Below are 23,287 nucleotides of genomic sequence, written 5' to 3'. Positions count from 1 at the left end.
GGGGGAGAGGTGGCTCAGATGACATCGTGTGGAGAAGGTGACTGGTCAGGAGGCTGTTCGCTGCCTGGTGGGGAGGGCCTTGGAGGGGGTCCAGGGGGAAAACTGTCTGGGTGAGGCCTCATGGGAGCATAGCCCATATGCAGCAGAGGTGGAAATCGCCCAAACATTCCCGGGGGAGGTGGTCCTCGCACTTCAGGGGAAAACAAGGGGGAAAGCTTTACGTATAGTCAGTCTAACAGTATACACGCAGAGTCATTTAACCTGCAAGATGTAGTGAATGTGGTATAAAATTATATTCCTCATCTCCCACCCATAGCTTGTTAATAGAACCAAATTACATATAATGCATTTATAACTGAAGGTTTTTAAGTACAAAGCACATATGAGCCTTTAATATGTAAGGGATACAGAGAATAATACTTACTGCCTATGGGTGGCCCTGCTGGACCTCGTGGGGGGAAGAAGTCTGGGGGTCCGTAAGGGCCTGGGGGGCCTCTGCGTACAAAGTAAGGGTCCATGGGGGGAGGGGACCCATACCAGGGGGTCCTAAGGGAGGAGGACCCATCCTCAGATCTCCAGGTGCTGACATGTGGGACTGCGGAAACATTTTAAATATAGATGTAGGATCTTAATTTGATCCCCCTTTTGCAGGAAAAAATTCAGGGTAAAAAAAAATATACTAATCATTTTAGTTAGTCAGGGTCTGAATAGTCAAATAAAAGGGCAATTTCAAAATGTGGTAGAATGTGTAGAATTGCAGAAAATCTGTGAAACTGCTCATTTCTCTCCACTCCATGGCAAATAAGTAGAATAGCAGCAAAGCGCTGTTTTTCTCTTTTTGGGGGGGGGGGGGGATTTTTCATCCGGGGCCCCCAAAAGGCTAGGGCCAGCTCTGACTGAATGTGTGGGTTTGAATGTGGGTACGTAGACCCATGAGCCACTGCGGCCATGATGGCAAACTCAGATTTTTTGTCATCCCACACCCCTGTCAAAGTTAACCATCCCTGTAGTAGAACATTTTATGATCCCCAATGGGAAATTGGTTTGACAGCTAAATATGCACCTATGGACAGAGAGAAAGTACATGAATGAGCCAATGTATTGTTAATATAAGGGTTAGAATACTTACATCCCTTTCATTTTCACCAGGGCCCATGCGGTTTTCCATTAATGTTGAGTCTGCAAGAACACAAGAGAAAAAAACACAGTAAGAACCTAGCTATATCCACTTCAGTCTTTGGTGGGTTTATTTCATTCCAGCCTTAAGAACTTGATGAAAAGAGGGTTCATTCATGCTCTTTAATGCTATCAGCTCAACTCTGTCAAAACAAGGGAGTTTCCACATTGGGAACAGTGTTCTGATTAATATGTATTGCTTGAAAAAGTAATACATGACATTTTATGGATTACTTTGTGTGGAAAGTAACGTGTTATTACTTTGAGTTACTTTCATGAAAGAAAAAAAATCTCAAACTCAGTTTGTTTGACTGTCAGAGGGAGCCGCGCATGCTCTACCAAAGATAGGCTACTAACTAACTCAAGTTTGATCACAAGTTTCTCCTTTCATCTATGGCACTGCTTTCCTGTGATAGCACAGCTTTTGTAGACTATCATATGGGCTGCTTACACACACTGCATTCAGAAAGTATTCAGACCCCTTGACTTTTTCCACATTGTTACCTTAGTATTATTCTAAAAAATATATATTTATCCCCTTATCTACACACAATAAAGCAAAAACAGGTTTTTAGAAATGCTTGTCAAAAATAAATAACTTGTGGAAATGTGATATTTAGTATTTTTCAGACCCTTTACTCAGTACTTTGTTGAGGCACCTTCCGCAGCGATTACAGCCTCCAGTCTTCTTGGGTATGATGCTACAAGCTTGGCAAACCTATATTTAGAGTTTCTCCCCTTCTCTGCAGATCCTCTCAAGCTCTGTCAGGTTGAATGGGGAGTGTTGCTACACAGCTATGTTCAGGTCTCTCCAGAGATGTTTGATCGGGTTCAAGTCTGGGCTATGGCTCAAGGATGTTTAGAGACTTGTACTGAAGCCACTCCTGCATTGTCTTGGCTGTGTGCGTAGGGTCGTTGTCCTCTAAGCAGGGCCCTTCTCCCTCGATTGCGCAGTTTAGCCGGGCGACCAGTTCTAGGAAGAGTCTTGTTGGTTCCAAACTTATTCTATTTAAGAATGATGCCACTGTGTTCTTGGGGAACTTCAATGCTGCAGACATTTTTTGGTACCCTTCCCCAGATCTGTTACTCGACACAACCGTTCTTGAGCTCTCTTCCTAAGGACCTCATGGATTTGTTTCTGCTCTGACATGCACTGTCAACTGTGGGACCTTATATAGACAGGTGTGTGCCTTTCCAAATCATGTCCAATCAATTTAATTTACCACAGGTGGACTCCAATCAAATTGTAGAAACATCAAGGATGATCAATGTAAACAGGATGCACCTGAGCTCAATTTAGAATCTCAGTTCTGTTTTTTTTTTTTTTTTTTAATTAGCAAACATTTGTCGTCATGGGGTATTGTGTGTAGATTGATGAGGATTTTTTTTTTAAATTTAATACATTTTACAATAATGCTGTAATGTAAAATGTGCAAAAACAGGTCTGAATACTTTCCAAATAAACTGTACACTAAGAAAATCTGTACAGATATCTGGCCATCTTTTCATTCAAAATCTCTCTCGAGCCGCCAGTTCTGGTTATAGATTGCACGTAATACGGACCCTAGAGATGTATAGAGGGCACACTTGCCACTAGATGGGAAAGCCCTTTACGGGCTTTTGCTATCAAAGAAGCGATCAATGGCTCGCTCAAGAATCAAATGAGGAAACAAGTCGAGATCGGATCATGGAAACGCGTCCAGTAGGGATATGAATCTGAAAGTAACGCACACGTTAGTTGACAAAGTATGTTATAATATCAACCAATTTTTAAAATGTACTCCGTTACTCATAAAAGTAATCTGATTACGTAATGAGTTACCCAACACTGGGCAAAATATCCTGCTCATTCTCTAGCTAACATTATATTATTCTTCAGAGGTATACTAATCATGTACACTCCTCCTAATTCAGTGTGCTGCTGACAAAGGAGCTTGGTCTGAATCACGTCAGCATTAAAAGGATACTGTCCTGAAATGTATTTCATCACTTCAGTTACATACTCCAAGCACTAAACATCCTTTTGAAGTTTATTTGACAGAGTGGCTATGGTGCAGAGATACAGTATCAATCACTAAAACGAATTATACGGTGCTGTAATACAGAGAGAGAAAAGGTCAAAAAGGAGGGTTCTCACCAGATTGATCTCCAGGGTGGGGCCCAAAGTTGTGGGGCTCAACAGGACCGGGGCCTCTGGGTGGGGGGGGGCCCATAGGCCCAAGGGGAAAGGCTCCAGGCAGGGGTCTCCTGTAGAGAAGGCCTGGGTCTGGATACATATACCCTTTATGAGCAGAGAGAGAGAGCGCACTGTTTCAGCAGCCTTATTCAGACCAGCTGCACTGAGGATGGGGATCAGAGCAGAAATGTCCAAATCAAAACAACCAGTGTGCTGTCCAAAGGGGACTGGAGCCAAAAGCAGAAGCCTCTTTGCAGGTCAAAAAAACAAACAAAAACAAACAAGCATAAAATCATGATGCATTTACTTAGTACACAGAACAGTGACAGTAGTAGAATGGGTATGATGGAATTGTCGTTGACTAATCAAAATACAGTGATGCCACATGCTAATCGCTCCCCCATGATAACTGAACTAAATGGTTAAAAAGTTCCTAGCTCCAGGGCCTCCTGAGTGGCGCAGTGGTCTAAGACGCTGCATCGCAGCGCTAGCTGTGCCACTAGAGATCCTGGTTCGAGTCGACACAAACCAGTGGCGGCTCAGGCTCTGACTCCTCAATACATTAGTGAGGTTGGGCGATTAGGCCTTGCTCGCAGTTGGCGTTCCAATTCATCCCGAAGGTGTTCGATGGGGTTGAGGTCAGGGCTCTGTGCAAGCCAGTCAATTTCCACACCGATCTCGACAAACCATTTCTGTAAGGATCTCGCTTTGTGCACAGGGGCATTGTCATGCTGAAACAGGAAAGGGCCTTTCCCAAACTGTTGCCACAAAGTTGGAAGCACAGAATCGTCTAAAATGTCATTGTATGCTGTAGCGTTAAGATTACCCTTCACTTGAACTAAGGGGCCTAGCCCAAACCATGAAAAACCGTCTCAGACCATTATTCCTCCTCCACCAAACTTTACAGTTGGCACTACGCAGTCGGGTAGGTAGCGTTGTAAAAAAAAAAACATTTCATGAAGCTCCCGACAAACAGTTATTGTGCTGAAGTTGCTTCCAGAGGCTGTTTGGAAATAGGTAGAGTGTTGCAACAGAGGACAGACAGTTTTTATGCACTACAGCACTTGGCGGTCCCATTTTGTGAGCTTGTGTGGCCTACCACTTCACGGCTGACCCATGGTTGACAAACTTGTTGGAAAGGCGGCCACATTGAAAGTCATTGAGCTCCTGAGTAAGGCTGTGTGCTTAATTTTATACACCTGTCAGCAAAGGGTGTGGCTGAAATAGCTGAATCCACTAATTTGAAGGGGTGTCCACATACTTTTGTATATATAGAGTAGTCATACACTCACTGACCACGACTAGGTCTGCACCTCACAGACTGATAACAACAGTGATTTGAACCAATAAAGAGTATCTCAAACCTCTCACAGGGCCGGCTGACCACAACAGTAACCAACTGAGGGGAATTGTTTAGCTGTGAAATAATCTGACAGTCGATTAACAAATATAACTCACTCTCACACTATAACTAATTATATTTCTCTACAACCCAAAAGAAAGTACGGACATCTTTACATAGCAAAAGATGGTAAATCATACTGACATAAATAAATAACGAACACACACCCTTTAGGGCTGATACTGAATGAGTATTTTTCACACACAATATAGTAGGCTAGAAGATTAGAATAACTTCTGTCTGTAGTGATTTGAGGGGCTACTGAGATCATAAGGGGGGGGCGACAGCGGGTGGTCATCACTGTACCTGGAGGGGGTATAGGTGGGCCCCTGCGATCCCTCTCCCAGGTGGGAGATAGCGAGCCACTGTCAGAGTGAGGACCACCACTCCGATCAGAGTCCACCCCACCGGTGGGATCTACTAGGCCTCGGGATACTGGTTATGAGAGAGCGAGACATGTGGGAGTGGTAGGTGAGCAAGAAAGAGAGAGACAGCATAATGTCAATGAGTTCATGAAGCAAGGATGACAAGACCAGAATAATACATCATGTGCAAAGACAATGCTCCCTATGTAGGTTATACAGCTGCATATCATTCCCCATTTTGCTGGTGCATGCTTACCACCAAGGCAATTTAGACTATAAAAATAAGCATCTCTGTAACAGATGCATCAACTTTCAAGCAAATTAAGATTCAGCATGTATTTGTATCAGGTGATTAAGAACAGACTTCAGCATTGCTTTACTCAATTTAATTGACAGGGATTAAATAATAATCAAAACTGAATTAAATAATCTATTTATCCTGCTTTCTTAATGGCATTTTCACCATGTCATGGCACATCAGTTGGTACTAAATAGAAAACGTAAATAGAATCCTAATTATAAAAACTCATGACATGCCAACGATTAGAACATGATACTCTGCAATGCTTCAAGTACACACGCCTCAAGCCATGTACATTTGGCTGCGGTGCAGTACCACATGTTGCACTGAAGAGGGGGTTTGGACTGGAGAAGTCACCTCTGCCTCCCGGTGCCATGGGAGGGAAGTTTGGAGAGAGGTGTGGCGGGCCATCCATCAGGGTGGGCGGAGACAGGAAGGTTCTGTTCTCGGAGGCAGGGTGACCCAGGGGGGAGGGGCCATACGGTGACCTTTCACCTGCAGGTCAGGGAGAGACAAAGTTCAGAATAATGACCTATTCAACACCTAGTCCCTATTACACGATAGTCACTCCTGTAGATCTGAGAGGATTGGATGGATATACTGTAAGTAGTTCTGTTAATAATAACAACTTCATCTTGACTTTCGGATTGTCGCCATATTGCTTTCACCTATCTAATCGTCTCAATGTAGGGAATAGGAGCTAGGGGGCGAGTTAGGATTCAGCGGAGGATATGATTATAGTTAGGGTGATAGGAGGGTTATTGTAGACTCACCTCTGAATGGAGGTCTGCCCATGTTGTCCAGAGCATAGGGGTCTTTCTCCACCAGATCTAGCTTGAACTGAGTATCAGTCAATCTGCATGGAGACACACCACAAGCTGGAGAATACTTTCCACACTGCAGGGAAATACTATTTTGTAGCAACACGTGACAACACTGGTGTCTGGTGAAACTGACTGTTTTCTTTAGTACTTACTTTTGCCTGAGGTGTGCATTCTCTCTTTTAATGTCAGCCAGGTCACGGTCAGCAGCTCGTGCTGCTAGCTACAATGCAGACAATAGAGATTACAGATGAGTCGCCAAGCTGAGGAAATCCTACATAAGCACAGATCCCACATGTGTCTTTCTGCTGCTCATCAAGAACAATTTGATGTGGGTCTTGGGGGTGTGGCTTGATGTGGGTGTGTCATGTTTGTAAATCGTACCATGGTAGTTACTGTTGTTTGTCCCTCTTGAGACACTGTGGCAACATAGCCATTATCACTTCCTCAAAATAGTCAGAATTTATCTAAAGTCTTAGCTAGATGTAAAATTGTGTGACTAAGGTGTTTGGTGCAGTATTTCTCAAGTAAAAAAAAGACATGTATGTGGGTGTGTTATGTTCGTATATATTGTACCCTGGCAAGTTACTGTTGTTTGTCCCTCTTGAGACACCATGGCAACAACATAGCCACTATCACTTTCTAAAAATGGTCAGAATTGATCTAAGGTCTTAGTCACACAATTTTACATCTAGCTAAGGTGTTTGGTGCGGTATCTCTCAAGTGTACTGAGTCAGCTGCTGCTGGCTGCACTCATGACTGATTTCAGGGGAACATGTCTACAACATCATCAGCAAGCTGTCAAAAAAATCTAAAATAAAGCAAAAGCTTCACTCTGTTTACCAGTGCCCAAACATCACTAGCTAGCTAAGTTCCATGTAGTAGTAGTAGCTAGCAGGCAGGCCATGTTAGCTAATCAGCTTATCAAGTCACTGGCGAGTGGCGACGTGCGCGCTTCGGTGCAGATTATTTTTTATTTTTTTACAATCCATTACCAGAGTTTGCATCTGTCGTGCAGTGTTTGGGCAAGTTTGTCTCACTGCCTGGAGGTTCTGCGATTGGATAGAGCGCAATCAGAGCAGATTTTTGGCGTTACCGTCTCGTGTTAGTGGGCATGGTTGCAATCCAAACCCAGCCCTTATGTAAATTGTGATGACCTCAGTTACACAAATCTTACAAAACTCAGTTTAGGAATATACTGACCGTATGACCAAAATGATCCTACTTACACTTTAGTCAATTTTGGCACTGGAATAAACATTTCTAATATCGATGCCACATAGGCTGTTTTCAACCAGAAATGCATTCAGTTGCTCTTTAACATGACTATGAGCTGAGGTGTGCGCCATAGTGTGTGTATGTATGTTACTACTATGTACTTACCCAGTTATTGTGTGCCTTCTTTTCCTGGGAGGTTATCTGAAAAATGTAGGGAGAATGACATTTGTTATTGGCCATACATCAGATAATTGCATGTGGTTTATGTTTTCCCGCCTCTTATGACAGACTGTCAGATCTCCCACCTGGATCTTGTAGGCCTGGTTGGTCTTCTCCAGCTCATCTTCCAGGTCTTGTGCTCTTTGCCTTTGTGTGGAAACAAAACAGCACCTTGATGCAAGCACTCGCAATACAAAACGCCCTGCGAAAAATTTTGGACATGTGCAACTCTATGTTTCACAAAATGAATTGGATGTATTCGATTGACAGCAAGTGTACTGGAAGTAACCCTTTAAATTTCAGGCCTGTATGAAAACACAGTAAACAAGAGATTTGCAGGGTAGGTTTGGAGACAGGTGATATCTGGAGTCAGGGATGGTTTGTGTGTGTGTATGTCCAGTAGCCGACCTGTAGCTGCTGAGCTCCTCCACGGCCAGGCTGATACTCCTGTCAGCCTTGGTCAGCTTTTCCTCCTTCTGCAGACGCTCCCTCTCCTCCACCGTCAGCATCCTGACACCAGGGAGAACACCCATTATATGCATACCACAGAGTGGAACAGCCATGATCAGACAAACATTACCAGGCCTTGTGTGGTCCAGTGCATCTCAGTTGTTAGAGCATGGCGCTTGCAATGCCACAGATAGTGGGTTCGATGCCCATTGGGGACACCCTTACATAAAAAAGGTATGCACGCATGAACTAAGTTGCTTTGCATAAGTGTCTGCTAAATTACATATAGTATTATATTACCAGGCATGCAGCAGTTCAATAGTCCCACTTATTGAATATAGTTATTATGAAGTGTAACCAAACTTTCATAAGACAGCCATTATAAATGCTTATAAATCCTTCATAAATGTTATTTTGTTTGTTATGATCAGCCTGTATAAAATTACATAATGTTCATGGATGAAGCTGTGCATTTGGGTCAGCCTTAGAGTGGCTCCTGTACAGTACCTGTGTAGTTTGAGCTCATTCTCCTGGTACATCTCTGTCATGATCTGCAGTTTCTGTTGTAGTTTCTGCACCTGGCCCGTGTACTTCTCACTCTCGGTCTGCAGAGAGTCCTTCTCATTCTCAAGTTTCTTAATCCCCTCTGCAACCCAAGAGTCAACCTGGTGTTAAAAACTAGACATGGTTTTTCGTTAAAGGTCAGAAGTCTACAGCAGTTTAGACCGGTTTCCCGGACACTGACGCATGTCCTTTATAGTCCAGGAGGACAAGGCTTAATATGCGTCTGGGAAACCAACCCATTGTGTCTGTTGTATCATGAACAACTGAAGCTCATTTCAATATAAACCGACAGTCATTTTATGTACATTATAAAATTAACTTTGTTATATTCTTGTTTTGTTCACCGCAGTGAAAAGTTACTACTGAACAGCATAATACTCTGCTTACCTTGGAGATCCTCCATGGCCTTGACTTCATCTGCTAGCTTGGCAAACACCCTGTCCTTGTCTTCATCCACCGACTTCAAGTCTGCATTCATCTGAAAAAATAAAGAACAAGTCTCATTTCCCATCTATTGCTGACAAGAGTTTTGTTTGTAAAACAGAATTTTATTTAAGTGAAGACGTACCTTGGCTGCATGAATGAGTTTCTGTATTCTTTGTCGTTGATGGTTATCTGTGTATAAAAAAAAAACAAAAAAAGTTAAATCTGGGAAGACACAGATATCCCACTTCCTCAATATCCTGACACAAATGTTTGTTTTTTTAATCCCATCCGATGATCTTGCATAATAATACGAAGAGATGGTGAGCGAAAGCCAGTTGATCTTACCTACTGCCGGTTATAGTCTTATCTACCGGAACCTCACCTGGCCCCTCTCTATTTTCCAGCCCTCGTGTCCCATTTCTCTCCTCTCCGTTGGCTCCGTCCTCCAGCACTGAGTCCCAGTCCTTTATCTTCAACAGGCAGTCTGTCAGGGACTAATGGAGAGAGAGAGAGCGAGAGAAAGCGTGAGATTCGATCTAGCAACCTTTCGGTTACTCATCCAACACTCTAAACAATAGGCTACCTGCCGCCTAAAAGCCATTTTAAAAAGTCTAATAAATCCATGTAATATAGCCTACACCTTCACAATAAATCCATTATTTTAGACAGGTCTAAAGAAGCATGATATGAAGAACATGTAGTCTATTTCAGAAGAAAAGAATAGAACTCAGATGTCCTTATTTTAGGTCCTGATGTGGCTGTGCCAAATGGCTGTGGGCTACACTAGTTAATTTAGCAGACAAGATTTGCTTATAATTCCCTGGCCTTATTTTATGTTATAGTACGAAGAATACAAATGAACAATGCTGAGCAAATATAAATATTTTCTCCAAATAATTTGCGTGAGTGCACACGAGGCTATTCTGTGTTGAGCGGTTAACAAAGAAATAGGTACTCCTATATGCTTAATTTAGAGTTATAAATGTAACTTAAGTTCTACAAATGTTGGGCTATATGTTTTGATTTATAAAACATTGTAATGCTGCATGATGAGATGAATGATGATTTGAATGAAGTCTGTTTGTTTTGCGCAAGGCTGTACACACAAATAGTCTCATTCACAAATTTGACAAGCACTTGATAATTCCTCAAATTTCATGGCGGCAACCACTTTGCGGCCATAACGCGCCCCCTAAAAAATCCATGCCTTTTGCGGCCAGAGTGCTGCATTGAGCCCTTCTCCCGGTGTGTGCTGTGCAATCCGAAGTGTCTCTCACTCACACTGCTTTCCATCACATGATCTTTTTATTGTTTTGAGATCGGTCTTCCTCACAGGCAACAAGTTAAGACAGAAACATCAGACGCAACTGCGCCCTTATCCAATTCAGAGGTGCATATTGAAGATATTGTCAGTCAAGATGTGGTGGCCTAGCAAACAACAAAAGCACTAGCCTATGTCAATCTACTATCCCCCACATTGCAAAAGTCGATCTAGTCTACTCTGCGAGAAATAAATATTCCAAACAATCTGGGACAGTTGTGGGATGTGATAGATCCCAAATGATGCAAACGTTTTTTATGCAATGTGGCTGACGCAACAGATCAGAACATTTAGCTTAAAAATGTTGATAAACTATTAGGCTATTTCTTCACATTATAAGCACAGCAATGCGCACATGGTTAAATGCTATAGGCCCGAATGTTTCAAAACACCATTATCAAAAATGACCGTAAATGCAATTATGCATGTAATGCTTTTATTATAAAGGTGCATTTTATGATGAAAATGAACTTCCCCAATCTTGAAACTCACTCGCTGCTTATATATGCCAGTTCGGGTCTACACCCCTTGTAAAGCTGATCAATGTGCTTAAATTTTAAGAAGTTATTTTGCCACTTTAGTTGTGATACAAACCATATAGACCTATGGGCTAGGCTACATAAGGTGTACGACTATGATTCGAACAAGTCGCAAAAAGAAAAGGCATCGTTTCTTATGATGGGCATCATTCACAAATGATAATATATAATTCACAAGTGATAGGCTAATATTGTCACTGATCAGACTATTCTTTGATTTCATCTGGTCTTTACATATACTAAATACTATATGTGTGACATTTGTTTTGATTTCGAATGGACCATTATCATGCACCTGCAAACAGAGGATGCTTTTCCCTGTGGTTTATTTTCATGCCAGCCAGGTAGGCTCTACTCCTGTTGTAAATATAAGCAATGTGCTTAATATTAGGAAAGTTGAGAAATAACTATAAAAAGCTGATGGGATCCTCCTCTTTTTATTAGCGGCCATCACTCGGTTTTCTCCCGCAATTGCCTATAGAAATGTTGCGCAACATGAGCTCCTATGAAGTGTTTACATTGATGTCAGAGTGATTAGAGGGATAACAGAGAACTGAGTACCAGGTAGTAAACAAGTTTGGTAGGCTACTAATGACCAGCAGCAGCCCTTGGAGAAGCTTAATTACCATGACTAAACAGTCATCTGGAATTTGACTGCCGATGTGGCGGTAATACGGTCACCGCAACAGTCCTAGTTGACACCCTCAGTAATATTCAAAGTGTGTGGTGATTGCTTTTTCCCAGTACAGGGAAGAATATGCAAATGTTTGTTATAGGCACACATTTAGCTGCATGTGGTTTTTGCCAGTGCAGTAATATGAATGCAAACCTTGATGCTCTCGTCTTTGGTGGCAGCATCCTGCACCATTCCAGTGTAGGAGCTCTCACACATCCTCATCTCCTCCTCCAGTTCACTCATCCGCTCCCCCCAGTCCTCTGCTTCCTGGACCAGCTGTGGGAAGAGGGGGAGAGGGTGAGGACCCCACCAGAATATAGGACGCTTTCTGCTTTCTCTTCAGTACAACCCATGCAGGTTCTTTGTATAAACGGCAACCAGGCCTGATATGGAACTGGAGTATAAAACACAATAAGTGACAGAGCCATACATACAGATATCAATGGCTCTGATTCATGGGCGCTGTAAATGGACATCTTATATGTCAGGTTACATACCTGTGCATTTTTCTCCTGGAGCAAGGCCTTCTCTTCTTTTGCTGCCTCCAGATTATTCTGATTCCTCTCACTGTTCATGTCATATATTTTTAGGGTTGTCTGTGCCTGAAAAGAGCAAAATGTGTTACATCTATCCTGGCTCTAAGTGTGTGGACATTTTTTAAAATTTTACCTTTATTTAACTAGGCAAGTCAGTTAAGAACAAATTCTTATTTTCAATGACGGCCTAGGAACAGTGGGTTAACCGTCTTGTTCAGGTGCAGAACGACAGATTTTTACCTGGTCAGCTCGGGGATTCTATCTTGCAACCTTTCGTACTAGTCCAACACTAGGCTCTAACCACTAGGCTACCTGCCGCCCCGTCATGATTAACATGCCGAACAGGAAGGAATTACCATTAACGTGTTGTTCATGATATATAACACTGTAATGTGGACCAGTGTCAGTGTAAAACTTTACCTGTTCTGTCTGGGACTTGAGGTCCCTGGTTTCTTCTTCTACAGTCTTCAAGGTTTCCTGCATATCTGCAATCTGTAAAATCACACAAATCACCACATCTCAAAAATAAACGAACTGTGAAATATGAGAGCAAATAGTGAAACTGAAAAAATAAAAGATGTAACGCATAAACATCAAAACACAGGAAAAGGTGAAAAATGTCCAGTCCGAAGTCAAACTCACCGTCTTCTCCTGCTGCAACCTCCTCGCTCTCTGGATATGTAGGTCCTCCTTTAACCTTTCTATATCATCTCCAAGCTGTGTATTTGACTGTTTCAGCCTCTGGAACATCACCTGAAGAGGAGACCATTATAGGTTTCCTCGGACTTGAAAGTCACACGCATACCAAGTCCTTTTATACCATTTGCCAGTGTATTTAGAGGTGAAATATGAGAATCTTTATTCAGTATTGAGAACAATTATACTGTGTAATTTCTGTGTCTTACCTCCAGATTCTCCCTCTCTGCGGCGTGAGCCAAAACGCCACTATTCCGCAGGGCAGATTCCAGTTTTTCATACTAAAAAAGGTACATAAATAAACATAAACAAACAGTAGCAAAGGCATTCATAACACACAGGTCTATACAAAACATGTAATTTCCGAGGGCATTGCATTGAATAGTTTGCGAATCCAGTCAGTCAGAAACACACACACACTGCATTCTTTGACATAGGACTCACTTTTTGTTGAACCTCACTCAAAGTCTTAAGTACTTTGCACTTTTCATCTAATAGTTGAGCCACCTTCAGGCCCATCCGCCTCTCTTTGCCAGAATATAGTCTGCTCTTTATCTGGAAACAAGAACAATTTTGTGAACTTGGTCACTCCCCGATCAAAAGAAAGAATGCTGTTGTTCATCTCTATACTTGCATGCTGGTATAAATATCAGACAGTCAACTTACACATTGGTAGAACCTGCAGGTGAACAATAGGAGGGTGCCCAACCCCAGTAACATAGTGATTATGACAGCTTCCCATGGAAGTCCATACAGGTCAGGACCTGGCCTTACGTCATCAGGAAGGGATGACACAACCTGGGTAGAAAATCAGACAAATTGCTTACAATCAACAGACTTGCTATAGTATTTTTATTCAGGTTTCAGGCCCTGGATTGTGGGTACATAAGCCAAAATGCAGATGTCCAACTTCCTCTAAACACAGACACACAGCTAGTTGTTGTGAGTGATTGAAAAGTAAAGTGATTGCAAAAAGGAGCCACAACAAGCTCGCATTGAACACCATTGTCTACTCCAAGTGCGTCACCAAGCTTAGGACTCTGGGTCTGAACACATCCCTCTGCAACTGGATCCTGGACTTCACGACGGGCCGACCCCAGGTGGTGAGGGTAGGCAACATTACCTCGGTCACGCTGACCCTCAACACAGGGTTGTGTGCTTAGTCCCCTCCTGTACTCGCTGTTCAACCACAAATGAGTGGCCACGCACAACTCCAACACAATCATCAAGTTTGCTGACAACACAACGATGGTAGGCCGGATCCCCGGCAACAATGAGTCACCCTACAGGGAGGCGATCAGTGACCTGGCAGTGTGGCGCCAGAACAACAACCCATCCCTCAACGTCAGTAAGACCAAGGAGCCGATCGTGGACTACAGGAAACAGGAGGAGTGAGCATGCCCCCATCCACATCGATGGGGACGCAGTGGAGCAGTTCAAGAGCTTCAAGTTCCTTGGGGTCCAAATCACGAAAGACTTAATATGGTCCAAACACACGCACACAGTCATGAAGAAGCTGCGATAGCATGGGCCCTCAAAAAGTTCTACAGCTGTACCATTGAGAGTATTTTGACTGGCTGCATCACTGCCTGGTATGGCAAAAGTACTGCCCTCAATCACATGGCGATAAAGACGGTGGTGTGGACAGCCCAGTACTTCACTGGGCCAGAGCTCCCTGGCATCCAGGACATTTATATCAGGCAGTGTGGTAGGAAGGCCCGGACAATCGTTGAAGACTCCAACCTCTCTAGCCATAGACTATTCACTCTGCTTCTGCACAGCAAGTGATACTGGTGCATTAAGTCTGGCACCAACAGCCTCTTGAACAGCTTCTATCCCCAAAAAGTAAGACTGATAAATAGCTACTACTCTGTTTATCTTATATCCTGATGCCTAGACACCTTTCCCATATACATATCTACCATCACTCCAGTATCTCTGCACATTGTAAATACGGTATTGTAACTGACCCTGTACATAGTATGCTTACTTACTTATTGTGTTGGTCATATTTATTGGGTGTTTATTTGTAATACATATTTTTATATTACATTGTTATTGATTATTGCATTGTTGGATTTTGAGTTTGCAAGAACTATTTTTCATTATACTTGTTTATGTGACATTAAACTTCAAACGTGAAACTAACTAGGCAGCAATCTAGCTACTTAGGGTGTTTTAACACTTGGTCAATTTCAGTAAATTTTTGTGAACTCAGTGCGGTTGGATTATTTTTTAGTTTTGAGATCGGTTTGCATGAATTCTGCGCTCCGGTTCACTTTTTTTTAGGGCAATGTGAACAGAAAGCTTCCCAGGTTCGCTTGTCAGTATACCCGCACCACACACACTATTTTTGAATTTCCTCGCATCCTTGAAAATCCTTAATCAATATCTAAAAACAGCACGCTTTTCCCCTGCGAATCTGCACATCATCTTCTCTCTTTTGTTGCACCAATGTGAGGGTTTATGGTAGGGGGACAGGTGTTGCAGTAGTCTAGTGTGTGTGGTACAGGAATAATTACAAGCGAACCTGGGGAGTTTTGTGTTCACAATACCCTAAAAAGGGAACCGTACCTCTGAATTCAAGCGAACCGTACCTCTCGAGAGGATATCGGTTCGCTTCGGGGGCTCTTCGCTTAAATAATTAAGCGAACCGCAATGAGTTCACACAAATTGACTGAAAGGGACAAAGTCAAGTCTGAACACACTTACATTAGGATGCAACAGATAGCTAACGTTAGTTAGCTGGCTAAATGAGCTAACATGTCATTCGTTTACGTTACGATATCTTACCAGGAAACCGTGTTCTCGTGGACAACAAGACAAGACACTAGCTAGCTAGTTAACTAAACAATGTAGATAAGCCACATTTGACAGTCCTACACAATGAATCATTGAATTCACAGAAATTACAAAGTTGGGTAACGCTAGCTACACCATTTGATGTTTTTCGCATTTACTAGTCCAAGCTAGCCATCTAGCATGCTAACTGGATTTGACACTCACATCTCTCACTTTCTCCACGGCTAGAGTGTAATAGGTCCTTGCTGTCATTTTAAAATCAGCCAATTGGGTAGCAACTGCCTCACCACTTGTTTGATCTTCCATTTGTCGAATATTTCATTGAAATATTATTTCCATGATTATATTAACATTGAAAAAACAAATGCCCAGCTGTCATCTTGAAGTATCGTTGGCAACATGAAACTAGAGAGTTGGGACACGTATGACGCTCAAACATGCGCAGGTTGATGCTATTTTATGCACCCAGAACTCGCTCAAACGACTCATTTTCGTTTATATTTTCCTAAAACGAATATTGGTTGATTTGTATAATTCTAACCCTACACAATAATGTGTTAATTTGACTTTTCATCCAAAAGGAGTATTGGTAAGTGTTTCAGCGCCCCCACTTCCTGCTTTAATGTTGAGTTGGTATATTCTCAACGTCACCAATTGTAGAACTATCCACGCTATCTTGCTTCATTGGGACACCCCTAACCCACGACGTTGCCATTTAAAATGCTTAAAATTAGAGTTGGGTTAGAGTAGAGGTTAAGGTTCGGGTTAATATTTCGTTTAGGGACGTCCAAAGGATTCCAAATAGCCCAAAATCTGTCCACGAAGTGAGGAATTATTGTATGGAGGTCAATCAGTGTCTAATTTGGTGAATAACAAAATCGAATTGCTAATTTGCTATGTGAGTCTTATTTGATTGACTATAAATTTCGTAATGGTTAGTTTGTTACAAATGCACTGTTATACGTGAATGCACTGTTATAATTGAAGGCACGTGGCATTTCGGCATCTTTGGAAAAAAAAGACTATCAGAGTTGTCGGTGTTGTCATAGAGATAGAGGACCCGTCATATAAAATGTTATTGGTCATACACATTTTGCAGATGTTATTGTAGGTGCTGGATGAAATCAGTTTTAGCATAGACATAACCCCTTTTAGATTGGGGAAAGGGGGATACCTCGTCAGTTATACAATTCTGCATTTAACCCAACCTCTGAATCAGAGAGGTGCCGGGGCTGCCTTGATATACATCCACATCATCACCCGGGGTACTGTGTGTTAACTGCCTTGCTCAAGGGCAGAATGTCAGATTTTTACCTTGTCAGCTCGGGGATTCGATCTAGCAACCTTTCGGTTACTGGCCCAATGCTCCCATTGAGGGTTCCATCATTTTAAAGTAGTCAACTGAATGGGGATTCCTATGAATTGGGAGCAATTAGCCAATGAAGAAGAAGAACATTGAATACTTTCAAATGGAGCCTGCCCATGCTGTCACAGATGCTATAGTGGCACAGATAAAAGATGAGTCCTCTATCTCTATAGACTTTTGTTCACATGCATATCTACCTTATCATTGGCTAAAATGGTCCCACCTGATCTCGCCCACTTCTATCTTTGAGGACATGTTTTTCCATTGTTAGAGCGGGTCACTTTACAATCTTGTCAATATAATAGACAATCCTTGCCTACACTCAAACTGATGAAACCTGGATGAAACAAATGCAAATTGTAGTACTCTACAAAATGTTTTGAAAACAGCACATATTCAACATCTATACCCATTCTCAAATAATCTATAAACATGGAATAAGTGACCTTTCCCTCCAGCTGAGACCAACTGTTACTAAAGTCCCTCTGCTGTCACCTGCCCTGTCCTTTCAGAGTAGGCCCAGACGTTGTTGTTGGTTGGGTGTTTACCTTTCAGCTAACTTCTCAGTGCATGTCCAAAACACTACCTCTCACTCACCTGGTCAACATCCTGAACCTCCATCTCTATTCTCTATTTAAAATGCTCATGTTATTGCACTACCACAGTGCAGTGAATAGCCTAGTCACCAAAGCCAACTCCTCAAAGTGTTGGATGATGACTGTGATGGATGATTTATTGCATACCAGAGAAACATACCAAAGGTTTTAAAGGACCAGCTTCTTCGGCTATCGGGTCAATTAATAGTGTATTGGGCTGTTATGTCTAATTCAAATGCCACAACCAAAGTTCCCTCTTGGAAGAATTAAGCTATTCTATTATAATGATGACGAAGAGGGGACATTCATATTGACACATGCATTGTGCAGTCAGATCCTTTTAAATTAGATCTCATTACATCTCAATAGATGACACAGGGGTATATTTAAAACAGTCATTTAAGCATTCTTACTTGTACAGTGAGCCATTTCAGAAGCACCTTAACCATCAGCATATGAGCAATAGTATCACCAGTGACTTGACGTGCAGAAGTCGAAAGATATTCCACCCCTGCTTATCTTTAACTCCCTCCCTGGTTTGCCCATCCATCTGCCAGTCTGAATGCCCCCCTCAGTAGATATATTTTCTTTTCAGGTTGGTTATGTCTTCGTTTTCCTTACGAGTAAAACAATCATCATTGATGCAGTTTGTCTTGTCTGTATCTGCAGGAGAACATGTTGTATTATGACACCAATTCATTCTTAAAACATGAAGACATTGTCAATAAATGGTGGTCAGATTTAGAACATTTCTAACAATGACCGAATTGCAAAAACTTTGACAAAATATGCTAACCTTTCCAATATTGATATGCAAGAGACATGTAAACACTGGTAGGAATCTTTTTGTTATGTTTGACAGGAGTATTTCTAGTTTTGTAGTGACACACGTTTTGTGGATTTGTCTTCATCCTCCAGAAATCCACCAGATGGAGTTTTTGTCCAATCCATGTAATACTGCAGGAGCCTCTCAAAGCCTGATATTATAGCAAGGTCCTTATCACCATCTTGGCCCTCATTCAAAGTCTCTGAGCGTCTTACGTTGTAGTCAAGCCACATTAGTAAGTGCTTCCCAAACAAGTCCAACAAAGTAGTTCTCACCTGCACTTAGGTACTTTTGGATATTCTTGTATTCTTTCAAAAATGTTGTCGCTCTGTCAGAGTCCTCTACTGAAGGTGACTGAGACTATGGTTCTGGTTCATGGAGGTCCAAGTCAGGAATAACAGGTAGGGGTTCTTGTTATTCTTCTTCTCATCCCTTTAGTTCTGATAATTCTTGATAATTAGAACAACTATCTGAAAGGAAATTCTCACCTGAATACAATGTATCATGGTCTACTGTTCTCTCTGACAGAGTAATGACATCATTAGCTTCATCAGTGGGGGAAAGCTGATTGACTGCACGTAAATTATCATAAGCTAATTCGCCCATCATCGGTTTCGCTATCCTGTTGGCCTAATTCCTGTGCTCTCTCCTTCTCAAGACTGATCTTATTATGCAATCCTTTGGTCCTTTTTGAAAGTATTTCCTTGCTACTGACTCTTAGATGTGATTACTGTCATCCATCTGATTCCTGTTTTCTTGTGGCAGATTTTTGTCCTCAATTGCTGTCGTCTGGTCATTCATCATCCTGGATCTATCCTTCCGGATGTTTTCCTCGTCACTGTCTTTTTTTAGATTCATTGACTTCCCGTGGTCATGCATGAAATCTTCCATTGACAAGTTTTCTGTATCTGCCTCCTCAAGGATTGCTGTCTGTCTTTCTTAATTTCCTGTTACTGTCTCAGGGGGAACTAGCTCTGAGCTATCAGGATAACTTTTGATTTTAGTATCATATCTGGAACGGCTGTGTTTCATCATTCTCAAAGACATTGTCTCGCTCAACTTCAACTATTTTCCCTGGTTCTATCCACTCTGTCTCAGTAACTTCAATATGTGAACACTCTTCCAACTATCTCAGATGCTTTGCCCACTATATTACTTTCCCTACCATCATTGGCTTTATCAGATAAAAGTTTGTTACTTGTAGTGTCATCATTTAGAATAGTTGAGTCTAACGTTGGGTCATGGGTTATGTTTATCAACCCTACTTTAACTATGGGATCAGCCTCGTGCCACTCCTTGGAATGATCAGAGGAGAGAAATTCTTCTTGATCAACAACTTACATTACATTGGAATTACTTCCCTCATAGTTTAGAAGAGAACGAGTCTTTCAGAGAAACTGAATCTTTGTCGATTTTTTCAACATGAACATTCTTATCTGGTGCCTTGAATGTATTCTCATTCTAGTCCTTACTTATCCACCTCCTCACTTGAGGTAATCAAATGATGTCCTTCCTGTCCTGAGACATTTTCAGTGACAGGTTCAGCTAGGGATAGATTCAGAATAGATTCAGCTATATCAGCATTATGCAGATAGGGGTCAGGTGTCTGTGCGATTTCCTCCAGCACTGAAGCATCATCAGTAGCTGGCGTGTTTGTCTGATTATCACTGTCCTCTTCTGCCGGGCACTGAGACACTAGAATACTATCCTCTCCGGTCTGATTGGATGAGACCACTTTAATGCCTGTAGTGTCAATGTCCTCCACGTCAGCATGCATTACAGACGTGTCCTTTGATACATCAGGTAGCTCCTCTGTTAATATTTCTGATTTTGTCTGAATAAGAGTAAAATCAGATAGATTTGAAGTCCCTGAGCCTTCTAAAACGTTCCGACCAACTGAATGATCAGGCTCACCATCATCCAGGCTATTTTCAGAGGTCAGCAGCAGGACTCTCTTGATGGTGATTAGAGACATCTTCATCACTTGAATGCATAAGCCCATTGAGGAGCACAGTTGATTTTCGCACATCCTCATTGTCCAACACAAATTGGTTTGGCTCTACATCTCCACGAGAACTGAAAGGTTCATTAGTGGTGGTAACATCATCTAACTCTAATCTACCTGCAGAGTTATGCTCATCATTTTCACTGATCTCAGCGATAGCTGTATCAACTTCAAGATTCAGTATGCCAGTTGTGTTCTTTAATTGAGGGTCATGGGACAATTACATATTCTTGCTAGTGTCAAGAGCTTTTTGAATGCCTCCTGTATTTCATTAGCACTCTGAACCTTACCTACAGTGGAGAGAACAAGTATTTGATGCACTGTCGATTTTGCAGGTTTTCCTACTTACAAAGCATGTAGAGGTCTGTAATTTTGTATCATAGGTACACTTCAACTGTGAGAGACAGAATCTAAAACAAAAATCCAGAAAATCACATTGTATGATTAAGTAATTAATTTGCATTTTATTGCATGACATAAGTATTTGATACATCAGAAAAGCTGAACTTAATATTTGGTACAGAAACCTTTGTTTGCAATTACAGAGATCATACGTTTCCTGTAGTTCTTGACCAAGTTTGCACACACTGCAGCAGGGATTTTGGCCCACTCCTCCATACTGACCTTCTCCAGATCCTTCAGGTTTCGGGGCTGTCGCTTGGCAATATGGACTTTCAGCTCCCTCCAAATATTTTCTATTGGGTTCAGGTCTGGAGACTGGCTAGGCCACTCCAGGACCTTGATATGCTTCTTACGGAGCCACTCCTTAGTTGCCCTGACTGTGTGTTTCGGGTCGTTGTCATGCTGGAAGACCCAGCCACGACCCAACTTCAATGCTCTTACTGAGGGAAGAAGGTTGTTGGCCAAGATCTCGTGATACATGGCCCCATCCATCCTCCCCGCAATACGGTGCAGTCGTCCTGTCCCCTTTGCAGAAAAGCATCCCCAAAGAATGATGTTTCCACCTACATGCTTCACGGTTGGGATGGTGTTCTTGGGGTTGTACTCATCCTTCTTCTTCCTCCAAACACAGCGAGTGGAGTTTAGACAAAAAAGCTCTATTTTTGTCTCATCACACCACATGACCTTCTCCCATTCCTCCTCTGGATCATCCAGATGGCCATTGGCAAACTTCAGATGGGCCTGGACATGCGCTGGCTTGAGCAGGGGGACCTTGCGTGTGCTGCAGGATTTTAATACATGGCGGCGTAGTGTGTTACTAATGGTCTTCTTTGAGACTGTGGTCCCAGCTCTCTTCAGGTCATTGACCAGGTCCTGCCGTGTAGTTCTGGGCTGATCGCTCACCTTCCTCATGATCATTGATGCCCCATGAGGTGAGATCTTGCATGGAGCCCCAGACTGAGGGTGATTGACCGTCATCTTGAACTTCTTCCATTTTCCAATAATTGCGCCAACAGTTGTTGCCTTCTCACCAAGCTGCTTGCCTATTGTCCTTTAGCCCATCCCAGCCTTGTGCAGGTCTACAATTTTATCCCTTATGTCCTTACACAGCTCTCTGGTCTTGGTCATTGTGGAGAGGTTGGAGTCTGTTTGATTGAGTGTGTGGACAGGTGTCTTTTATACAGGTAACAAGTTCAAACAGGTGCAGTTAATACAGGTAATGAGTGGAGAACAAGGAAGGCTTCTTAAAGAAAAACTAACAGGTCTGTGAGAGCCGGAATTCTTACTGGTTGGTAGGTGATCAAATACTTATGTCATGCAATAAAATGCTAATTAATTACTTAAAAATCATACAATATGATTTTCTGGATTTTTGTTTTAGATTCCGTCTCGAGTTGAAGTGTACGTACCTATGATGAAAATTACAGACCTCTACATGCTTTGTAAGTAGGAAAATCTGCAAAATCGGCAGTGTATCAAATACTTGTTCTCCCCACTGTATATCTAATGGAGGGGGATGTGGAGCCTCATTGCTGTCATTACCATCATTTTTGGATAGCCATCTGAGGAGTAGCGGAGATCTCTCTATTGGCATCTGCGGCTGTCGGTTTTATATCTGTTACCTCATCAATTTGAGCATTTTTATAATTGGTATCTGCCTGAAACAGTGATGCCAGAGTGTCAAACATGGATGAGAACACAGACTGAGACTTCTGACTGAAGGCTGATATCTTTATACTCTTTATCCATGTCTATAACTATATCCTCCTCCTCTTCATTATCCTGTTCCCCATAAAGGCCTGCAATATTATTATAGATTCTGCCATACCACCCTGCATCTTCCTCTTTTCTAAATTCACCACCATTTCTTCCTGACGGTCTTCTTGACCGTCGTCATAATCCCCAACAGGTTTTGAGGGGTTTGTGTCTGTTCTCTCTGTCTCCTTACCAGTGTCATCATCTCTGTGGTGCTCTGTTTATTTAATTTGCTCCACTGTAGCATCATGATGAGACTGACTTTAGTCAAGGTCCTGTGGGTCTGTTATATCATTTAATCTGGATCAATGTTTTCCTCTCTGCCTGCTGCTGGTACTCTCTCTTCAACTCTATCCTGATAAGACTGACAAAATATAAGACATCTCTATTGCCAATATTCAACCAGGAGTTAGAAGTTGGGGGTTGCTCTTCCATTTCCTTTCCTCTGGAGCTTTTTCATCAAAACCGAAGACACTAGTCAGTCCATCTAGTCAGTCCAAGACTAGTCAGTCTTCCATTCTGACCTGAATGGCATCTTTGTTCTTGTTTCATCACTAATCTGTGACGAATGTTTGGACACAAAGACATCTTTGGAAGTTTTAGATTCTGGAGCATTATTGGTGGTCTCTTGAAATTCTGAACCGATATA

At 42.1% G+C, this 23,287-nt stretch overlaps 1 protein-coding gene across 1 annotated transcript; it reads right to left on the bottom strand.

The window, feature by feature from the left end:
- Positions 1-14: 14 nt before the first annotated feature.
- LOC135507468 (melanoma inhibitory activity protein 2-like) lies at positions 15-16,278 on the bottom strand. The gene is given in 24 exon segments (XM_064927001.1): positions 15-190; positions 425-529; positions 532-595; positions 1,130-1,179; positions 3,314-3,457; positions 5,061-5,189; positions 5,778-5,915; positions 6,194-6,276; positions 6,397-6,464; positions 7,625-7,660; positions 7,765-7,825; positions 8,087-8,188; positions 8,636-8,774; positions 9,080-9,170; positions 9,261-9,307; positions 9,501-9,612; positions 11,808-11,930; positions 12,152-12,256; positions 12,611-12,682; positions 12,833-12,943; positions 13,096-13,167; positions 13,331-13,441; positions 13,553-13,684; positions 15,893-16,278. Coding segments are annotated over 24 exon segments (2,373 nt in total). The 5' UTR covers positions 15,995-16,278.
- Between the last annotated feature and the right edge of the window lie 7,009 nt (positions 16,279-23,287).

Source organism: Oncorhynchus masou, chromosome 21 (assembly GCF_036934945.1).
Source record: "Oncorhynchus masou masou isolate Uvic2021 chromosome 21, UVic_Omas_1.1, whole genome shotgun sequence".
In the NCBI taxonomy this organism is placed as follows: Eukaryota; Metazoa; Chordata; class Actinopteri; order Salmoniformes; family Salmonidae; genus Oncorhynchus; species Oncorhynchus masou.
Note: the sequence above shows the minus strand (reverse complement) of the source record. Positions and strands in the feature narration are given on the sequence as shown.